General features: G+C 41.6%; 1 protein-coding gene across 1 annotated transcript; it reads right to left on the reverse strand.

The window, feature by feature from the left end:
• Positions 1-3492: 3492 nt before the first annotated feature.
• On the reverse strand, positions 3493-18279 carry GLOD5 (glyoxalase domain containing 5). The gene is made up of 3 exons (XM_031944638.1): positions 17735-18279; positions 12619-12774; positions 3493-5766 (listed from the first exon to the last, which is right to left on the reverse strand). The coding sequence occupies exons 1-3, from the start codon at positions 17954-17956 to the stop codon at positions 5623-5625; spliced, it is 522 nt and encodes a 173-aa protein (XP_031800498.1). The 5' UTR covers positions 17957-18279; the 3' UTR covers positions 3493-5622.
• Between the last annotated feature and the right edge of the window lie 1332 nt (positions 18280-19611).

The raw sequence follows: 19611 nt of genomic DNA on the forward strand, positions 1-19611 counted from the left end.
GGGTCGCTTTCTTTCTCGGTTTTGGAGAATGAGTGATGCCGTGTGGGTACAAATTGTTCCTTAAATGTTCGATAGAATTCTGCTGGGACTCTATCAAGATTGAGTTTCTTTCTTTCTTTCTTTCTTTCTTTCTTTCTTTCTTTCTTTCTTTCTTTCTTTCTTTTTTCCTTTTACAGCTCTTTCTAGTTCCCTTTCTGAAAATGGATCTTTTCGGAGCTCCATTTGCTCATCTGTTAATTAAATAAAATAGTTTATAGATGATATTATATATTTATATTGGAAGGTTTTTCTTTCATTCTTTTGTGTCCTCAGTTTTGATAGCATAGAACTGGGTAGAATGGTTCTGCTTATGATTGTTTTTTTCTGGTTTTGCTTTGCTCTCATGTAGCTCATTTGTTATCTTGTTCATTTGATTTGTGGTGACGGGCAAGTGCCGAGGCCTGTTGGGATATTTCTGCATTTCCCTGGGACTACCCCAAAGCTCGTGGTGGTCTGTAGCCGAAGGAAGCCTGCTTGCCTTCCCAGAACCAAAGATCCCCCAGGGCTGGCTGCCTACCCCGGGACTACCCTGAAGCATATGGAGGTTCCCAATCCTGGCTCCCCTGGCTATGTAGAGTCACATAAGGAGTCCCAGTGTTGATATCCACCTGCTCCACCCCACTGGTGGCTTGCTGAGGTGGGGCTTGCTGCCAGTCAGTGGGAAGCTTGTCCTAGACCATGCCCCTCTCTTACCAGAGACTGCCACCTCCTGCTAATTCTCCAAGTTTTCTGGGCCATCTCCTTGCTCTAGGACCTGTCTTGTAGCATTATATCAGGAGAGAGTTTCAGCGATTCGCAGCTTGCTCCATCAACTTGGCTCCTGGAAGTAGATCTCCGGATTCTGCTTTCCGGTCTATTTTGTTCTTGTTTTATTTCCCTCTCTTCTATTTTCTTCTGCTTCTCCTTCTTGCTCTCTTTCTATCCTGTCCCTCCACAAAAGTCTGTTTTACTTCTGATCACTACCTCCCTTAATCTGCTCTCTTTTTATCATCCCCTCTTATCCTTTATCTACTTCCCCTCCTTTTTTCCCTAATGGATAAGATAAATTTCTATATGCAACTATATATAATGTATGTATATATGTGTGTACATGTGTATGTATGTGTGTATATGTATATATATATATATATATATATATATATATATATATATATATATATATATATATATATTCCATCTTTGATTCAGTTCCTGTGAAAGTGAGGTTCAGTCTTTAGCCATTTTCACCTCCACTGTAAAAGCTCTTCCACACATGTCCCCTTTATGTGAGAAAATTTTCCCTATTCACTCTCTCCCTTCCCCTTCTCCCAGTGCATCCCTCTCCTTCACCTCCCTTTTATGTGCCCTTTCATTCTTCACTTTATTCACACACACACACACACACACACACACACACACACACAAAACATCACTGATTCTCCTGGAGGTAGGCAGGCTATTGTAGAGTTTAGTCCACGATGTTTCCAATCTGTTCCTTCACCATTACTCCTGCTTTCCCTCTCGTCTCCTTGTGTCCTTTTAGAAATAATTATCTTAATGGCCATCCTTGTTATCTGATTGTTATCATCATTGTTGTTAACCCCATAAGGTCTTTCTCTTTCCCCCGTTTTTGTCTGCAGTGAAACATCCCTTTTTATACGATCTCATCCTCCACCGAACAACCTTGTATCTACTTTTATACGCCTCTAACCCTGTTTCTGTCCAAGCCAGGGATCATTTTCCTCAGGGCTAGCCCTCAAATGTGTAAGGGAATATGACTCTTGATTGATTAGCAATGTTGGAGACACACTTTGAGTAAGGACAGAGAGAAAACTAAAGAGAGACGGTTTACAGTGAGAGGGAAGGTGCGGACCCAATTCTCCCTTCAAAGAAAATTCTATCAACTGCTTTTAAAAGCCATTAATTCCGATATTACATAAACCGTTTGGAAAAAACTCAGAAAAGGGATCCTTCTAAAAGCATCCTTTGATACAAATATTGTCTTATTACATAGGGAGAGGCAAAGCACAGAAATAAAATGACACCGCTTTCCTTAATGAACAGCACCGTAGAAATTAATTAACTAATCTGATGTTAGCAAAGTAGTTTACAACAACATATTTAAAATAAAATACTACACACTACGACTGGTTTGGATTTCTGCCAGGACTTCAGGGCTGATTCAATAATAGACCATATTAATGTAAAAGTATGTATCGCCCATTTAGGTTCCTTATAATACAAGATTGTCCAAATGCAGCTCAGTGATAGATCTCTCTGGACTTTTACTCACCCGTCTCCACGGCCAACTTGGACTCCTGACCGGAGCAGAGCAGAAGGGTCCTTGAGTCTGCCTACTTCAATCTCCTGCGAGAAAGAAGAGCATCATCAAATGAAAATTATATTTATCCGCCCCCTCCCAAATGTTGCTGGTCTAAATACGTGGTTTTTATTAGGTTTAAAGGAAATTAAGCAGCTAGCTTCCCTGTTTGCCGTCTCTTAATGATAAAGGAGAAAGCCCAACTCACAGGCTTGACTCCTTCCCATCAAATAAATTCTAGTTATACCAAAAGCCATCCCAGCTAGGGAATATCAAGGGAACTCCCTTACCCAAACACATATCGAAGACAAATCGGAGAAGTCGAACTAGAAAATATAGAGAAATGAGGTCTCCAATTGGGAGCAAGATAGTTCATGTCAACCAAAAGAGAGGCCCCGATATCACCCAAGGAGAAGTTCCTCCAATTCACTGGGGACATAAGGACCAGATCTCCTCCGGGTCCGCTGCTTCCCAAAGTCTTCTCTTTCTCTCCAAAAAGAGTTTGGAATGATGTCTCTCTCAAGGAAGGAACTAAGAATATCTGTCCTCTCCAAGTCTCCCAATTCTTCAATAAATGTCCCTTCGTAAAGATGAACTGATGGTTAATGGCTATTGAGGGGAAATCAACAGGCCCATTTATATTGCAGTGCCAATCACTGGCCAGAAGACCCTGTGGATATGGTAACTAGGTAAATGACATTGGGAGAACAACCATGAGGGGGCCTAACGAGCAGTAGCTCTAAAGAGAAAGACCCCGGCCCCAGCCCCAGCCCCAAACTGGTTACTCATAGAACTCAAAGCACAGTTTAGCCAGCTTTGCTCTGGGGACCCGGCTTCCAAAATCTGGTCAAAGACGGTACCAACCATAATTCCGGAGGACTGATCCTCAATGAAGCAGGTGTCAGGTGAAGCGCTGAGGTGCAGAATGAAACCTACCTGTATGGACGTGGCCAACCTCAGGATTAGTTTGGCCAGATTACTTAAAGGGGCTATGGTTTTCTTTCCTCCCCCTCCCCACCTTTACAATGGAGGGAGGTTGGAGAGAGAGAGAGAGAGAGAGCGGGCGCACAGGAATTGGACCCTCCCTGCTCCATCATTGCCCAAATGATAAGAAAATCAGACCAGAAGGAATCATGGATTAAGTGGGACAACTTTGAAAGTGCCGTGTTGAGTTTATTATATATTTTAAAAGAAAAGCATGCTGTCCACAATAGAGACTCACATTTTTGTGTCGATTCTCTTTTTCTGTGGTACAGAGAATACAGAAAAGCTTTTATTTGGTGTTTGTTAAGTTCAGAAGAAAAAACAAAATGAAGTGAGAAAAAGGCCTCCCAAAACATAGCATCTTGGCACACACAGGGCGATATCCTCTATTGCCTTTTGTTAACTGTTATATCCATCATTGCTAATTGTGATGTTTTCCTTTTCTTGTTGTACTAAAACCACTCCACTGATCCTCAGATTTCCTGCTGTGTGAGGACCTTTGAAAACTCCCCAGCTGCAGTTGCATTCAGGCCTGGAATAGGGGTCTCTGCCTCAGAAGGTTGCTTCTCTCTGTGTGTCTCTGTGTTTGTGTCTGTGTCATCTGGATCTGTGTCTGTCTCTCTCTGTCTGTCTGTCTATCTCAGTCTCTCGGTGTGGGAAGCAGGTGTTGCCTGGGCCCTCATATCAGTGCCCTTTAAGCAACCTCAGCCTTGGGCTGGTTTCCCCCTCAGCAGTGTCAGAGTGGAACAACAGGGACCAGTCTTCCCTGGGGGCCTCAGCAGGAGTCCCCTCAACGGTGCTTTCAGGGCCCTCTCCTCCTCATGAGCTCTCCACACATTGGTGATGGCCGGAGACTCCTGTAAGGAGGCCCAGAATCTTGCCTTCTCCTGCAAGAGCAAAAATCCCAAAGGAGTTCCAGGAGAAGAATTACGTCGCTTTTGAATTTGTTTATATTCGTGGGCAAACGGATGACGCCACTCCCGTTCCTGCCATGGAGAGGGAGCACTTGAGAAACAAAAAGGAGCTGGAGGAGGGCACCTGGAACAGGGGGAAAACTCCTGAACCAGGACCTCAGGATGCTTGGTTCTCTATGACTTTGGGCCTATTATTTCTCTCTGGATCCCACTTTCACTTTCTGTAAATAAAGGTGGTTTAAGTCTGTGAGTTTCCTTTCTAGCCTAACATTCTAGGTCTTGGGAAGGGCAAGGACAGAGCAGGGTACAGAATGAGGCAGGGGCACAAACAAACTTGGCCAACTTGGCGATTTTATGGAGGACTGGCCTTAATGGGCAATAATCACTGCAGCTGGGAAAAAAGCCGAGTTTAAAAATGTTTTTTGGTCCAGTCGGTATTCTGAGTTGTGCATAAATACTAATGCTAGAAAAAATAGAAGAGAGATGATATAATGCAGGGTAAGGGAGGGCAAGGAGTCCAGAGCAACAGCCAGATTACCAATCCAGCACACGAGGGTAGTTGCCAACTTGGTGGAAGTCAGAGGAAGACGTCGAGTTGGAAATGTCTCGCTAGGAGCTAGAAAGATTGTTCCACCCCCATGTAGGGCAGAGAGCAGGGCCGATCCAGTCCCAGGTAGCACCAGGGCTCTCGAGGTGGTGAGGTCGTTCCTATTCTGTGATCTTGTTCTCTTTCCCTTGTTTCTTTTCTCTGGCACTTCTTTCCCAACTCTCCCTTTGACCTCTAACCAGCATCCTCTGAGATAGTCGTATGGCTGTGTCGCCCAGAGCACTGAAGTCCAGCCAGCAGCCAGCAAGATTCCTATGTGCCGGAAAGGCAGGTGAACTGAGGGAGACGCCATCTTCCCCACATCCCCTTGTTTAGTCAAACATACAGGGCCACAGGTGCCCTCCCCCCCCAATTATTCTTTTCCCAAATCTCAATGGAGGCAAGAGAAGCAGGTCCAGAAGTAGGGGTGCAAGTGAGAAAGAAGAAAGAAGCTCATGAGCAGGACAGACAGACAGACAACTTTCCTGTTTCCACGCCATCCCTTGGACTAACCAGACTCAGCCTTTAAGAGAGGGATTTCAAGGCGTCACAAGCAAAGGGCCTGTGCAGATACCATAGTCCTTCAGGGTGATTAATACACATGGTTGCCCACATAGGGAGGTAGAACTCCACCATAGCACCCAAGGCCCCCAGGTGTGTCCTACACAGTGTAAGGGTATGATATAACCAATATGTTACATGAATATGGAATAATACAATTATGAAATAATTGGGGGGGGGGCTAGTAGAAGGAAGAAGGGGAAATGAAGGAGGAACTTTGGGAAGAGTGATGTTGGGAATCACGTCTCACGGCCAGCACACTCTGTGATGTACTTGGAAACTTCGATCAGATTCTTGTCAGGATCGCGGAAGTATACGGACTCAATTGGGCCCCGAGCTCCAGTTCTGGTCACTGGGCCTTCTTCAATCGGGATGTTGCAGTTCTGTCACGAGGAGAGGAGATGAGTCATTCTCATGGATCAGTCACTTTTGCACATCAGAGGGAGCCGTATCTCAGGGAATATGGAAGCCCAGGGAGTTCCTCAAAAGCCTCTCCAAGTCAATTAGTTTCACACCCTCACGTAACAGAATTTCTAAAAGGGCCTCAAAGATCATCCATCTAACTTAGCTCACAGTGGAACAAGAATCCTGTCTGTGCCTTTGTTGGTTACATTCCCAGAGCATCCCCCATAACCCTCCCTCTCCCTCCCAAAGAGCCATCTCATAGAATAAAGACAAGAAGAAAAGAAGGGGAAAAACCGATCATATCCCACAGAAGCCCGTACCCTGCTTGAGGACCTCCCACCTCTGCATAATGCTGGGTAGAGGTCTCATTCACAACTCTCCTTTCAGGCCAGAACTGTTCATTGTCGTTTTGTATGTGCAGTTGTTCGAATGCCCCACATACGCTTACCAAAAAAAGACTATTTTATGGCTCACACAGGGCAAGTGTGTGGTGGTCAGAAAAAGTTATATAACGAAAAGCACAAGGATTTCAAGAGGGTTGGGGGAGGCAAGAATAAGTAAAGCACAATCTGGGGTTATTAGGATGGCAGGAAATACAGATTTAGTAATTCTAACCGTAAATGTGAATGGGATGAATTCCCCATAAAGAGGAGGCAGATAGCAGACTGGATCAAAAGTCAGAACCCTACAATATGTTGTTTACAAGAAACACATTTAAAGCAGGGAGATACATATAGAGTAAAGGTAAAAGGCTGGAGCAAAATCTATTATGCTTCAGGTGAAGTCAAAAAAAGCAGGGGTAGCCATCCTTATCTCAGATCAAGCCAAAGTAAAAATTGATCTAATTAAAAGAGATAAGGAAGGAAACTACATCCTGCTAAAGGGTAGCGTAAACAACGAAGCAATATCAATATTAAACATATATGCACCAAGTGGTATGGCATCCAACTTCCTAAAGGAGAAGTTAAGAGAGTTGCAAGAAGAAATAGACAACAAAACTGTAATAGTGGAATCTCAACCTTGCACTCTCAGAATTAGACAAATCAAACCACAAAACAAATAAGAAAGAAATTAAAGAAGTAAATAGAATATTAGAAAATTAGGTATGTTGGATCTTTGAGAAAATTGAATGGAGATAGAAAGGAATATACTTTCTTCCTCAGCAGTTCATGGAACCTATTCAAAAATTGACCATGTATTAGGACATAAAGACCTCAAATTAAATGCAAGAAAGCAGAAATAGTAAATGCTTTCTTTTCAGATCATGGATGCAATAAAACTACATTCAACAAAAAATTAGGGGAAATAGACCAAAAAGTAATTGAAACTAAACAATCTCATCTTAAAGAATGATTGGAGTGAAGCAGCAAATTATAGATACAATTAATAATTTCACTCAAGATAATGACAATGATGAGACATCATACAAAATTTGAGGATGCAGCCAAAGCGGTAATAAAGGGGGAATTTCATATCCTTAGAGGCTTACTTGAATAAAACAGAGAAAGAAAAGATTAATGAATTGGGCTTGCAACTAAAAAACTAAAAAAGAGCAAATTAAAAACCCCCAATCAAACACTAAATTTAAATTCTAAAATTAAAAGGAGAAATTAAAAATATTGAAAGTAAAAAAATTATTGAACTAATTAATAAAACTAAGAGTTGGTTCTATGAAAAGCCAATAAAATAGATAAGCCTTTGGTAAATCTGTATTAGAAAAAGGAGGGAGCAAAATGAAATTAGTAGTCTTAAAAATGAAAAGGAGAACTTTCCACCAATGAAGAGGAAATTAGAGAAATAATGAGTTATTTGCTCAACTTTATGCCAAATAAATTTGATAACCTAAGTGAAATGGATGACTACCTCCAAAAATAAGACTTCCAGACTAACAGAGGAGGAAGTAAATGCTTGAATAGTCCCATTTCAGAAAAGAAATAGAACAGGCAATTAAACAACTCCCTAAGAAAAATCCCCAGAGACCAGATGGATTTAATGTGAATTTTACCAAACATTTAAAAGAACAATTAGTCTCTAATGCTAATATAAATTATTTGATAAAATAGGGAATGAAGAGTCCTACCAAATTCCTTCTATGACACAGACATGGTACTGATACCTAAACCAGGTAGGCTGAAAACAGAGAAAGAAAATTATAGACCAATCTCCCTAATGAATATTGATGCTAAAATCTTAAAATAAGATATTAGCAAAAAGACTAGAAAATCATCTCCAAAAATAATACACTATGATCAAGTAGGATTTATACCAGGAATGCAGGGCTGGTTCAATATTAGGAAAACTATCAATATAATTGGCCATGTTAATAACCAAATTAACAAAAACCATATGATCATCTCAATAGATGCAGAAAAGCATTTGATAAAATCCAACATCCATTCCTATTAAAAAACACTTGAGAGTATAGGAATAAATGGACTTTTCCTTAAAATAATCAGCAGCATCTATTTAAAACCAATACAGTAGCATCATATGTAATGGAACAAACGCAACCATTCCAATAAGATCTGAGTGAAACAAGGTTGCCACTATCACCGTTACTATTTAATATTTATTAGAAACCTAGCTATAGCAATAAGAGCTGAGAAAGATTAAAGGAATAAGAATAGAGCAATGAGGAAACCAAATTATCACCTCTTTGCGATGACATGAATGGTATACTTAGAGAACCCCAGAGATTCTGCTAAAAATTATTAGAAATAATCCACAACTTTAGCAAAGTTGCTGGTTATAAATAAACCCACATAAGTCATCACATTCTTATATATCACTAACAAAATCCAACAGTCAGAGTTACAAAGAGAAATTCCATTTAAAGTAACTACTGATAAATATAAAATATTTAGGAATCTATCTGCCAAGGGAAAATCAGAAACTTTATGAAGCAAAATTACAGACCACTTTTCACACAAATTAAGTCTGATCTAACCAATTGAAAATATTAAATGCTCTTGGATAGGGCGAGCAAATATAATAAAGATACAATATTATCCTAAACTAATCTATTTATTTAGCTATACCAATCAGACTCCCAAAAACTATTTTAATGACCTAGAAAAAATAACAACAAAGTTCATATGGAAAACAAAAGATCCAAAAATTTCAAAGGAATTAATGAAAAAAAATCAAATGAAGGTGAGCTTAGCTGTACCAGATCTAAAATTATATTATAGACAGCATTACCAAAACTATTTGGCCATTGTAAGGAATAGATTAGTTGATCAGTGGAATAGATTAGGTTCAAGGGATAAAACAGTCAACAAATATAGCAACCTAGTCTTTGACAAACCCAGAGATCCCAGCTTTTGGGATAAGAACTTACTGTTTGATAAAAATTGCTGGGAAAATTGGAAACTAATATGGCAGAAACTAGGCATTGATCCATACCTACACATATACACCAAGATAAGGTCACAATGGGTTCAGACCTAGGCATAAAGAATGAAATTTAATAAATTAGAGGAACACAGGATAGTTTACCTCCAGACCTGTGGAAGGAAGGTCTTTATGACCAAAGAAGAACTAGAGATCATTACTGATCAGAAAATAGAAAATTCTGATTATACCAAACTTGAAAAGTTTTGTACAAAACAAAACTAATCAGACAAGATTAGAAGAAGCAATAAACTGGGAAAATATTTTACAGTCAAAGGTTCTGATAAAGGCCTCATTTCCAAAAATATAGAGAATTAACTCTAATTTATAAAAATCAAGCCATTTCCAATTGAAAATGGTCAAAGGATATGAACAGACAATTCTCTGAATGAAGAAATTGAAACTATTTCTAGTCATATGAAAAATGCTCCAAGTCGTTATTAATCAGAGAAATGCAAATTAAGACAACTCTAAGATACCACCACACACCTGTCAGATTGAAAGCTAAGATGACAGGAAAAAAAATGATGAATTGTTGGGGGATGCGGAAAACTGGGACACTGATGCATTTTGATGGAGTTGTGAACCAGAATCCAACCATTTTGGAGAATAGTTTGAACTATGCTCAAAAGTTATCAAACTGTGCATCCCTTTGATCAGCAGTTACTACTGGATTATATCCCAAGAGATTGAAAAAAGGAAAAGGGACCTGCATGTGCACGAATGTTTGGCAGCCCTTTCGTAGTGGCTAAAAACTGAAAACTGAATGGATGTCCATCCGTTGGAGAATGGCTGAATAAATTGTGGTATATGAATATTATGAATATTACTGTTCTGTAAGAAAGGACCAACAGGATAATCTTCAGAAAGGCCTGGGAGACTTACATGAACTATGCCATGATAAGAGCAGGACCAGGAGATCATTATATACTTCAACAACAATACTAGATGATGACCAGTTCTGATGGCACCAGGCCATCCTCAGCAACAGATCAACCAAATCATTTCTAATGGAGCAGTACATGAACTGAACTAGCATGCCTCAGAAAAAGAACCTGGGAGATGACTAAAACCTATTCACATTGAATTCCCAATCCCTATATTTATGCCCACCTGCATTTTTGATTTCCTTCACTAGCTAATTGTACAATATTTCAGAGTCTGATTCTTTTGTACAACAAAATAACGTTTTGGTCATGTAGACTTATTGTGTATCTAATTTATATTTTAATATATTTAACATCTAATGGTTATCCCCATCTGGGGAGGGGTGGGAAGGGTGAAAAATTGGAACAAGAGGTTTGGCAATTGTTAATGCTGTAAAGTTACCCATGTATATATCCTGTAAATAAAAGGCTATTAAATAATAAAAATAAAGAAAGAAAGAAAGAAAGAAAGAAAGAAAGAAAGAAAGAAAGAAAGAAAGAAAGAAAGAAAGAAAGAAAGAAAGAAAGAAAGAAAGAATGAATTTTGGAATTGATTGCATGACACGGGAGACCCTGGCCGGGCGTAGCCCGCCCTCATCAAAGAAGGCACCGTGCTCTATGAGCAAAGCAGAACTGAATTAGCTCCGAAGAAATACGACATACACAAAATTCGAGTAGCCACTGCAAGTGTTCACACGGACTATTTATGTCTGACTTATGCATTCCAAGCTCATATTCTCTATCAGCCATCGTCAGACACACTGTAACTTGATTTTAAAATACTTTTTTTAAAACCTTGATTTTAAAATAAAATTTAAAAAAACTTGATTCTAAAATAAAATTTTAAAAAATTGATTCCAAAAAAAAATTTTAAAAAAACTTGATTCTCAAATAAAATTTTAAAAAACTAGATTCTAAAATAAAATAGTGATGTCATTTTGGTGCTCTTCCAAAAGAAAGGACAACAACCAACCAACCAGCGTTTTAGAGTTTATCAAACACTAGGTTATTGAGTTTCATGATTTCTTATTCTCCCTTATCTCATCTGTTCCAATGATCTATTCTCTATTTTTAACCCTACCAAATGGTTTTGATGTCTTCTGTTTTATAAAGTCTGAGGTCTTTCATTCCTACTTCCTTTCATTATTTCCCTCGATGCTCTTTTGTTTTTCCATTTTTTGTTACTTTCTTGTTACTTTTGGTTTTGTTATTTTTGTTACTTTTTTATTATCAAGTTCAACAACATCCCTTTGATAATTTTATAGGTGTATCATTACAACTGTAAATCAACTCTGCTGGTGGTGTCATTTTGATGATATTGGCACAGCCCAGCCATGAGCACTGAATAGTCCACCAGCTATTTAAGTTACTCTCTCTCTTTTCAGGAAGTAGTTTATATTTAAATCAATACCAGTACTTTGTGTATTTATGTCCAACTAGCTTTTGCATTTTATAGTTATTTGGAATGTAATTTCCTTTTCTATCATTGCGTCTTGCATTTTAAAACATAGTTGATTTTTGAGTGTTGATCTTGAAGCAGATGACTTGGCTGAAGCTATTTGTGTCTCAATTAGTATTTTGTTCATTCCTTAAGGAATGCTCATCCTGTGATTAGCAAATAGAGATTTTTTTAAATGTCCTATTTACCTATTTTTATGCCTTTAACGTTTTTTCCGTATTATTATTAATTGCATTTCTAGAAATGGATCTAAAAATTATGAGGAAAGTGGGTCTCCTTGCTTATTCTTATATCTCTTGAGAAAACTTCTAGTATATCTCTAGTGCATACGATCTTTAGTTTTGGTTTTAGATAGCTAATTTTCATGATATTAAAAAGGTCCTTCTGTGCTTATACTTTGTAGAGCTTTTAGCATAATAGAGTGTTAGCCTTTTTCAGTGATAAGGAATCCACTACTTCTAAAGACAGTTCACTCCACTTTTGAATTATAGTAATTATACAAATATATTCTCCAAATCAGTTAAGAGGAATTATATTGATTCTAAGTCTGCTATTTGATATTCTTTCAGAATCTTCAATTGAATTTTCAAAATGTTCATCGTGACTTAGCCTGCCATTTGTGGTTCTATTTGGAGTCATTTTAATGTTGCTGAATAACCAGGGCTTCTTTTCACAATTAACCAAGCAAAAAGCATTTCTTATTTACCATGTGGCAGGAGCTATACAAAAGAAAGTCAAATTGGCATTCAAAATTGTTATTACCGCCGAACGTTTTAAAACCAAGATGGAGCACAGGAATGAGATAAGAAGGTAATCTAGAGAGAAAAGGATCTTGCGTCCTTTCTGGGACTATTCAAAGCCTGGGTTCCTACCTGCCGTTTAACAGAATCCTTGTTTCTCTCCTCCCCTCTCTGTCTTTACCCCCATTTCTTGCCGTAACCCACTCTTCTCCTTTATACAAATCAGTTTGCCGGAAATGAGGTGATATTGCCCCGAATCTAGGATTTAATCCAGATTTACTTTCTTTTGTCTGAGCCAGAGATTTCCCCTACCTTTAGATGCTCCACTACCTCATGGAGAGACCGGTCCGTAATCAGGCAGACATCTACGGATCCTGGTACAGGGTTGTGGGCTTTCGGTTCAAACTCCTTCCCAACCTCGTGAAGGTTAAATTTCTGATTCCCAAAGCACAAGGCTTTCCGGTTTCCCTGTTTGCCAGAGATGAGGTGTCAAAGTCGGGAATAAGGGTTGAAAGAGTGATAGTGCAAGAGGAAAGAACTCCGGGGGAACAAGACTGCAAAATTCCCTCGGGCCTGAGGGCACCTCCCCAACCTTCCAGTCCCATCTCCCTGCCTGACTGGGTTGGGAAATTAAGGATTATTGGGACATTTTCTGGGCCCATCCCAGTTCACTATGACCCAAGTTCTTCAGACCCAGAGGCTTCTGAGTAGTCTCAGACAAAAGGACACCGAGGGGCTGGCTTTTCTTGTTCTGGGCAAAAGTGCTTAGACTCCCTGCTCCCCTGACACCTTGAAAAATGCTGGCAGCCTCCCAGAGTAGCCAGGGCCTGGGTGAAGGCAAGATCATTTCGGGCAGGCCTTGCCTCATGTCAGCAAAGGGTTGCCGAGTCTCTCACCTCACCTCTCACTCATTCTACAGCCAGGTGTTAAAAGCCGTTAGTTCCAATCCTCAGCTCAGAACAGAAGACAGAAGTTCCCATAACCTAGTCCCAAACTGAGAGGGCAGATAGTAGAAGCCATTCAAATCTGAGCTTTGGTGAGCCCGCATTAGCAATCGAACAAGGGGGCAAAGGATTCAAAAGGGGACACAGAACTGTTTCACCGAGAACTCCAGATGGAGAAGGGCAGACGGTGATAGCCCGAGACGGTGATACCCTGGGACCGTACTAAGAAGTGGAGGTTACAATGAGGATGAAGAGCAGGCTTTGGGGGAGACGTGGACCGATACGAGAGCAATGTCAGAAGTCTGGAACGTGGAGCCGAGCATTTGTAGGTGATGATGAGATCTGGGATCTGACTATCTTGGTGAGAGACTGAGGGGCCATAGAGAAGAAAGTCGTAGCAACAAGATTAAAAGCTGGGATTTTACAGCCAGTGTCTCTGATAAAGGTCTCATTGCTAAGATGTATAAAGAATGGTGTCGAATGTACAAGAATCCAAGTCATTCCCCGATTGAGGAATGGTCAAAGAACATGAACAAGTTTCAGATAAGAAAATTAAACTATTTATAGTTACATGAAAAAATGCTCAAAATCACTATTGATTAGAGAAATGTGAATTAAACAACTCTGGGGGGTCACCTCACGTGTCAGATTGGCTAAAATGACAGGAAAAGATAATGATAAATGTTGGAGGGGATGTGGGAAAACTGGGACACTGATCCATTGATGGTGGAACTGTGAACGGATCCAACCATTCTGGAGAGCGATCTGCAATTATGCCCAAAAAGTTATCAAACTGTGCATGTCCTTTGACCCAGCAGTGCTACTACTGGGTCTGTATCCCAAGGAAATCCTAAAGGAGGGGAAAGGACCCACATGTGCAAAGATGTTTGTAGCAGCTCTTTTTTATGGTGGCAAAGAATCGGAAACTGAATGGATGCCCATCAGGTGGGGAATGGCTGAAGAAGCTGTGGTACGTGAAAGCAATGGAATATTATTGTTCTATAAAAATGATGAACAAGCTGATTTCAGAAAAGTCTGGAAAGATTTAGATGAACTGATGCTGAAACAAGCAGAAGCAGGAATGCACTGTACACAGTAACAGCGAGGTTGTGCCACGATCAACTATGAAAGACTCGGTTCCTCTCAGGGGTTCAGTGGTCTAAGGCCATCCCAATAAACTTTGGATAGAAAATGGCGTCTGTGTCCAGAGAGAGAACTAAGGAGACTGAAGGTAAATCAAGACATGCTATGTTCATTTCCTTTTTCTGGGTTTTTTTTTAATCTCTTCTGTGGTTTTTCCTTTTTGCTCTGATTTTTCTCTCCCAATACGATTCGTAAAGCAATGTGCGTTACAAATAAATAAGTTTGCTAGAAAAAAAAGAAGTCAGTCATTGGTGTGGAGGAGCATGAGGCAGTTTGAGGAACATCAGTTGATCTTTGTGTAACTTTTAATTCTCCTACTTACCCTCCTCCAAACACTTTCCCGCGTGTTCATGTAAAAGAGGGCCCTCATAATCAAGCGCCTGTTAGCAGGGGAGGTGGTCTTTCCCTGCCTGTGGAGGAATCTTGGTACCTAAATACTCCAGGTTATGAAAGAAACATAATTTGTCCTCTATGATATTCATGATCTCCCTCAAAATGCAGCCGTTGGCAACTGGGTTCTGAGCAAGGAAGCAGACTACTTCTAGCATGGTGCTAGGTGCTCAGAGATGGGCTGAATGGGCCATCACCTGAACTTGAAACCAGATAAAATTCACCCAGCTGTGCGGCTGGCCAGCATGGAAGTCACGCCCAATGCCCCTAAACTGATGTGAATGTATGCCCTCTCTGGAGAAGAGCAGGAGTCATTGAATGGCTCACCCAGAATCACAGCAATCATTTATTCATTTATTTGTTTGTTTTGCTGAGGCATTGGGGTTAAATGACTTGCCCAGGGTCACACAGAAAGTATTAAGTGTCTGAGGCCAGATTTTCAAATCTCAGGTCCTCCTGACTTCAGGGTTGGTGCTCTATCCACTTCACCAACCAGCTGCCCCCTCACAGCAATCTTTTCTTACAAAACCGGTCCCTCTGACATCTGGTCTCAGCTGGAAGACCTCCAAGGAAGTGGAACCTACCTGCACAGCTAGGGGGCGCCACAACATCCAGAGCCCTGAGCCCGGAAGGCTGGAAGACCAGTTCATACTTGGTTTCAGACACTTCCTAGCTGGGTGAGCCATGACAAATCATTTGACCTTTTCTTACATCAGGTCATTTAACCTTTTCCTGCATCTTACATCATCGATAAAATGGGGATAATAAGAGCACCTACCTCCCAAGATTGTGGTGAGCATAAGATAATACTGGTAAAAGCTCTCCATAAACCTTAAAGCATTATACAAACTGCTGGTTGTTACTACTACCACTACTTCTCCCAGAACTACCTCCACCACCCCTGTTCAACACAGCCCTTTGCACTCGGGGCAGTTCTAATTGTTCAGCAATTAACTGTTTTTAATTAAAGCTTTTCATTTTCAAAACACGCACATGGATAATTTTTCACCATTGACGCTTGCAGACCCTTGTGTTCCAAAGTTCCTCCCCTTCCTTCCACCCCCTCCCTTAAATGGCAAGTAATCCAATATATGGTAAACATGGTAATATATATATATATATATATATATATATATATATATATATACGTAAACATATTTGTACAATTATGTCTGTCAATTAACTTGTCAGCAATTAACGCAGCCCAAGATCACATTCTGTTTTGGCTCCCACACCCCATGCTGCCTTCCCTGGAGCTAGCAGTCCACGCAGATCCCAGAGCTTTTTCAGACAAGCCGCTGTGTAACCCTGGCTCTCCCATCTTATCCTTGGGAAGTTGATTTTTTAGCCCAAGTGTAAAGCATTACACGTATCCCTATTGAATATCATCTTATTATTTGCAAAATAAATTGACCATTTGGGATTTGATAAATAAATGTAGCACAGCTGGGCCACACTTGAGCCATCAGTCCTCGTGGTTGCAGCCCGGCCGTCTCTTTAGGGCTCGGTCCTTCAGCATTCGCTCAGGCACCTGTGCACTGGCCGCTTCACAAAGAGATTCGGCCGTACCGCATTCCTTCCGCCAAACTTACGCAGTGGGTAATATGAGTGCTCCCGTCCCCTGCGAGCAGAGCTAAGTCTGCCGGCCTCCGTGCAGATGTCTGGGCCAAGGGGTAGCTGGCACCCAATCGGGACTGCCGAGCTGCCACAGAGTAGACTTGAATGACCGAGGCTGTCGGCCAGTGACCACCGGGACTAGCAGAGATCAGCACTGGCAGAGGAGAGCAAGATTCTGGAGAGGGGAAGGATGCGGGACACACACCCAGAGAACAAGCTGAGGGCTGAGGCTGCCTGCTGTTTTGGCTCCCACCAGGACGGGGAGCTAAGAAGAGGAAATGTTTTGTGTGACTTCACATGTGCCTTTTCAAGGAGGGGGATTAGGGAGGGAGGGAGGGAGGAAGCGAATTTGGAACTCAAAGTTTTCAAAGCAAATGTCAAAAATTGTTTTTCATGTAACTGGGCAAAAAATAAAATATTCAACAATATAGAGAGCTAAGAAGAGGAGAATAACTTCATTTCCCTAGTCTTGGTCTATGATCCTGAGAGTGATCCTGGACGGACACACACACACACACACACACACACACACTATTTCTTTTCAGAAGCCAAAGATCAGGGATGTTAAGTGAAAGGAGATTTCTGAGATGACTGGAGGGGAATGACTCCCCAAAGGAGTACATAAGCCATTTCCTTTCTCTTTTTTGCTATGTTCAAAAAACCCTGTAGCACAGCATAGTAGGGAGAATTGGGCCCCTAGAGAAGAGCGTACAGACCCCAGGGTCCTAGAACTGTTGATGGACTAGCCACCATCTTTTCATTTATTGAGTAATATTCTATTTGACCCTCTCCAGTAAATTCCAAATCTGCCCAGTGCCGGTATTAGAACGGTGGCCCTTGTGGGGATCTGACTCATGGTAGACCGAATGCCCTCTTGTGACCAACGGAGATGCTGCAGCCTATTCAGAAAGCTTTCCCAATTGTGCCTTAGAGAGGCTGAGGAGCTACCAGCCTGGGAGCCAATAGACACTCCGGTACTGGCTAATGAACACCATGTTTGCCAGATTTCTCAGGAAGAATAATAGCTAATATTTAGATAGCTCCTACTATGTGCTGAACTCTCACTCGAACTGTTCCGATGCCCTCCCAACCATTCCCGCTCTGAACTGTACGGTGCTCTGGAGCCAGGCCAGTGGCCTGCCAGGCTTCAAGGCTCACTGACAAAGAGCTGGCATGGACCGGGAAGTGATGGGTCAGGAAGACACGGAGGGGTGGAGGTGCACATCGCAGGGGGGCTGGAGGCTGCAGTCACAGCAAGGAAATAAATCTCAGCTCCTGCCCTCCTGAAAAGCACACTCCAAGCAATCAGGGAATTCGTCTGAGAGGGAGATTACCTTGAAGGTCACCACTTCCATGCCCAGTGCCCTTGAATAAAATGAGCTCGTTTCTTCAATACTTTTCACAGTCATCACCAGGTGGTCTAGTCCATGGACGAGACATGAGGGCAGCAGCTCACGGCAGCCACTTTTAGACTGAAAAAGAAGGATGTTCCATTTGCTCCTCTCTCCCATTCCCACTCTCCCCCCCTCCAGTTTTAGGGGAACATGTCTGAACATTCTATATAGGGTCTTCTAACCATCTTGATTCTGAGGAGGTAAATGATATCGTCCCTCCTGGGCTTCTTTTCTCTTTCTGACTAGCCTGGCTTTCTCTCAGTTCTTCCATTTCTCTCCTCCTTCCTTTCTGCTTTCTTTTATCACCTCTTCCCTATTCCCTACCTCTTGCCTGTCCCCCTCCATTTCAGCCTTCTGAGCGAGTAAAAAGGCCAGGAGAGAGACAGGGAATCGCCAGAATTCAAGGAAAGAGAGTGCGTGAAGGTCAAAGGGCTAAATGCACAAGCTTGGGTGTGGCCAAGTTTTTATACACCCTCACTTCCTCCCCCTCCACAGCATAGGGAATGCCAGAAACTCATAAGAGGTCAAAGGTTATTTAAATGTCTGTCTTTTCCAGATCATTCCCTTCGCCAAGGCTGGTTCAGCTGTGCCTGGCTTGTGACTTTCCGTTGAGAACAAGAGCAGTGTGGATCTTTCCCTTCTCCCCTGCTGCTGTCTTCCCTGGAGAGAGGAGTTTCAGCTTGGCTTCTTTCTGCCTTCTCTGGGCAATGACCTTTCTTCCAGCCAGGATGACGGAGGAGTAGCCCTGCCCAGTGCTGGCTCTGCCTCTGGCCGGTCCGGCCTCTTCCTGGAGGGGCTGGAGTCCACAGGTAGGAGGAGGAGCCTTTTGTACCCTTGACTTTTCACTCCCATTCCTTCAGGGAGCAGGCTCTCTGCATGGACTGCCCTGAGGCTCCACTAGACTAGCTCAGCCAAGTCAGTCCCAGAGGTCAGAATCAAGGTGGGGAAGAGTCTCAGGCGACCAGCTCTCACCTCCCTTCTCTGCCAGATGCAGAAGAACTATGGGTACCAAGTATACACAGATTGGTCTCTGCTTACAGTTCCTTCTTCTGATTTCAATTAATCCAAGATGCCACTAAACTGGAAGCGTGTTTCTGAAGCCCTGAGTTGGTGGGGGTTTGATTTCAAGGCTGGGAGGGAGGCAGAGGAATTCTAAGGTACAGAAAATCACTAGCACCAACACTAACCTGCAGTCAACTTCTGGAAGAACATGAAGAAGAGTTGCCCAGAATGGGCAAATCTTAATATATTCCCATCTCTGCTGTTGGCGGGTATACTCAAATAGATGAGAACACAGATCCGGGAGATTACTTGAATATTACGAATGAACAACCCATTTTCATTTGTTCAGGAGGAGGAGAAGACTGGTGGTGGAGCTAATGACTTCTAAGGTCTCTCCCATTCCACATCTGCCATCTGCTGATAGTGTTATAAGAAGAGACCCAACTGTCTAACCAAGAGTCGTTACTTCATAAGGAAAGGATGTGGAACTTGAAACACTTGGACACTGATTGTATTTGAAGGGGGAAGAAGAAGGAAGAACCAAGAGTCTCCCGAGGCAGTGGAAATATTGTGGTTATTAGATTTCAAAAAGTTCCCCCAAATGCATAGAAACTCTAAAAGGTAGAAAAGTTTAAAATGCACAAAATCCATATTTGTGAATATGTGGCTAATCACACAGAGGAGAATGGTTTCAGTGAGAGAAACAGTGGTGGTATTAATTCATGGTCTTTCAGCATTTCATTCATTTGTTTTCAGGGAAAAAAATTTACTTTCCCCATCTATTATTTCTTTTAATTAAGCCTATTTTTGCTGTT

Source organism: Sarcophilus harrisii, chromosome X (assembly GCF_902635505.1).
Source record: "Sarcophilus harrisii chromosome X, mSarHar1.11, whole genome shotgun sequence".
In the NCBI taxonomy this organism is placed as follows: domain Eukaryota; kingdom Metazoa; phylum Chordata; class Mammalia; order Dasyuromorphia; family Dasyuridae; genus Sarcophilus; species Sarcophilus harrisii.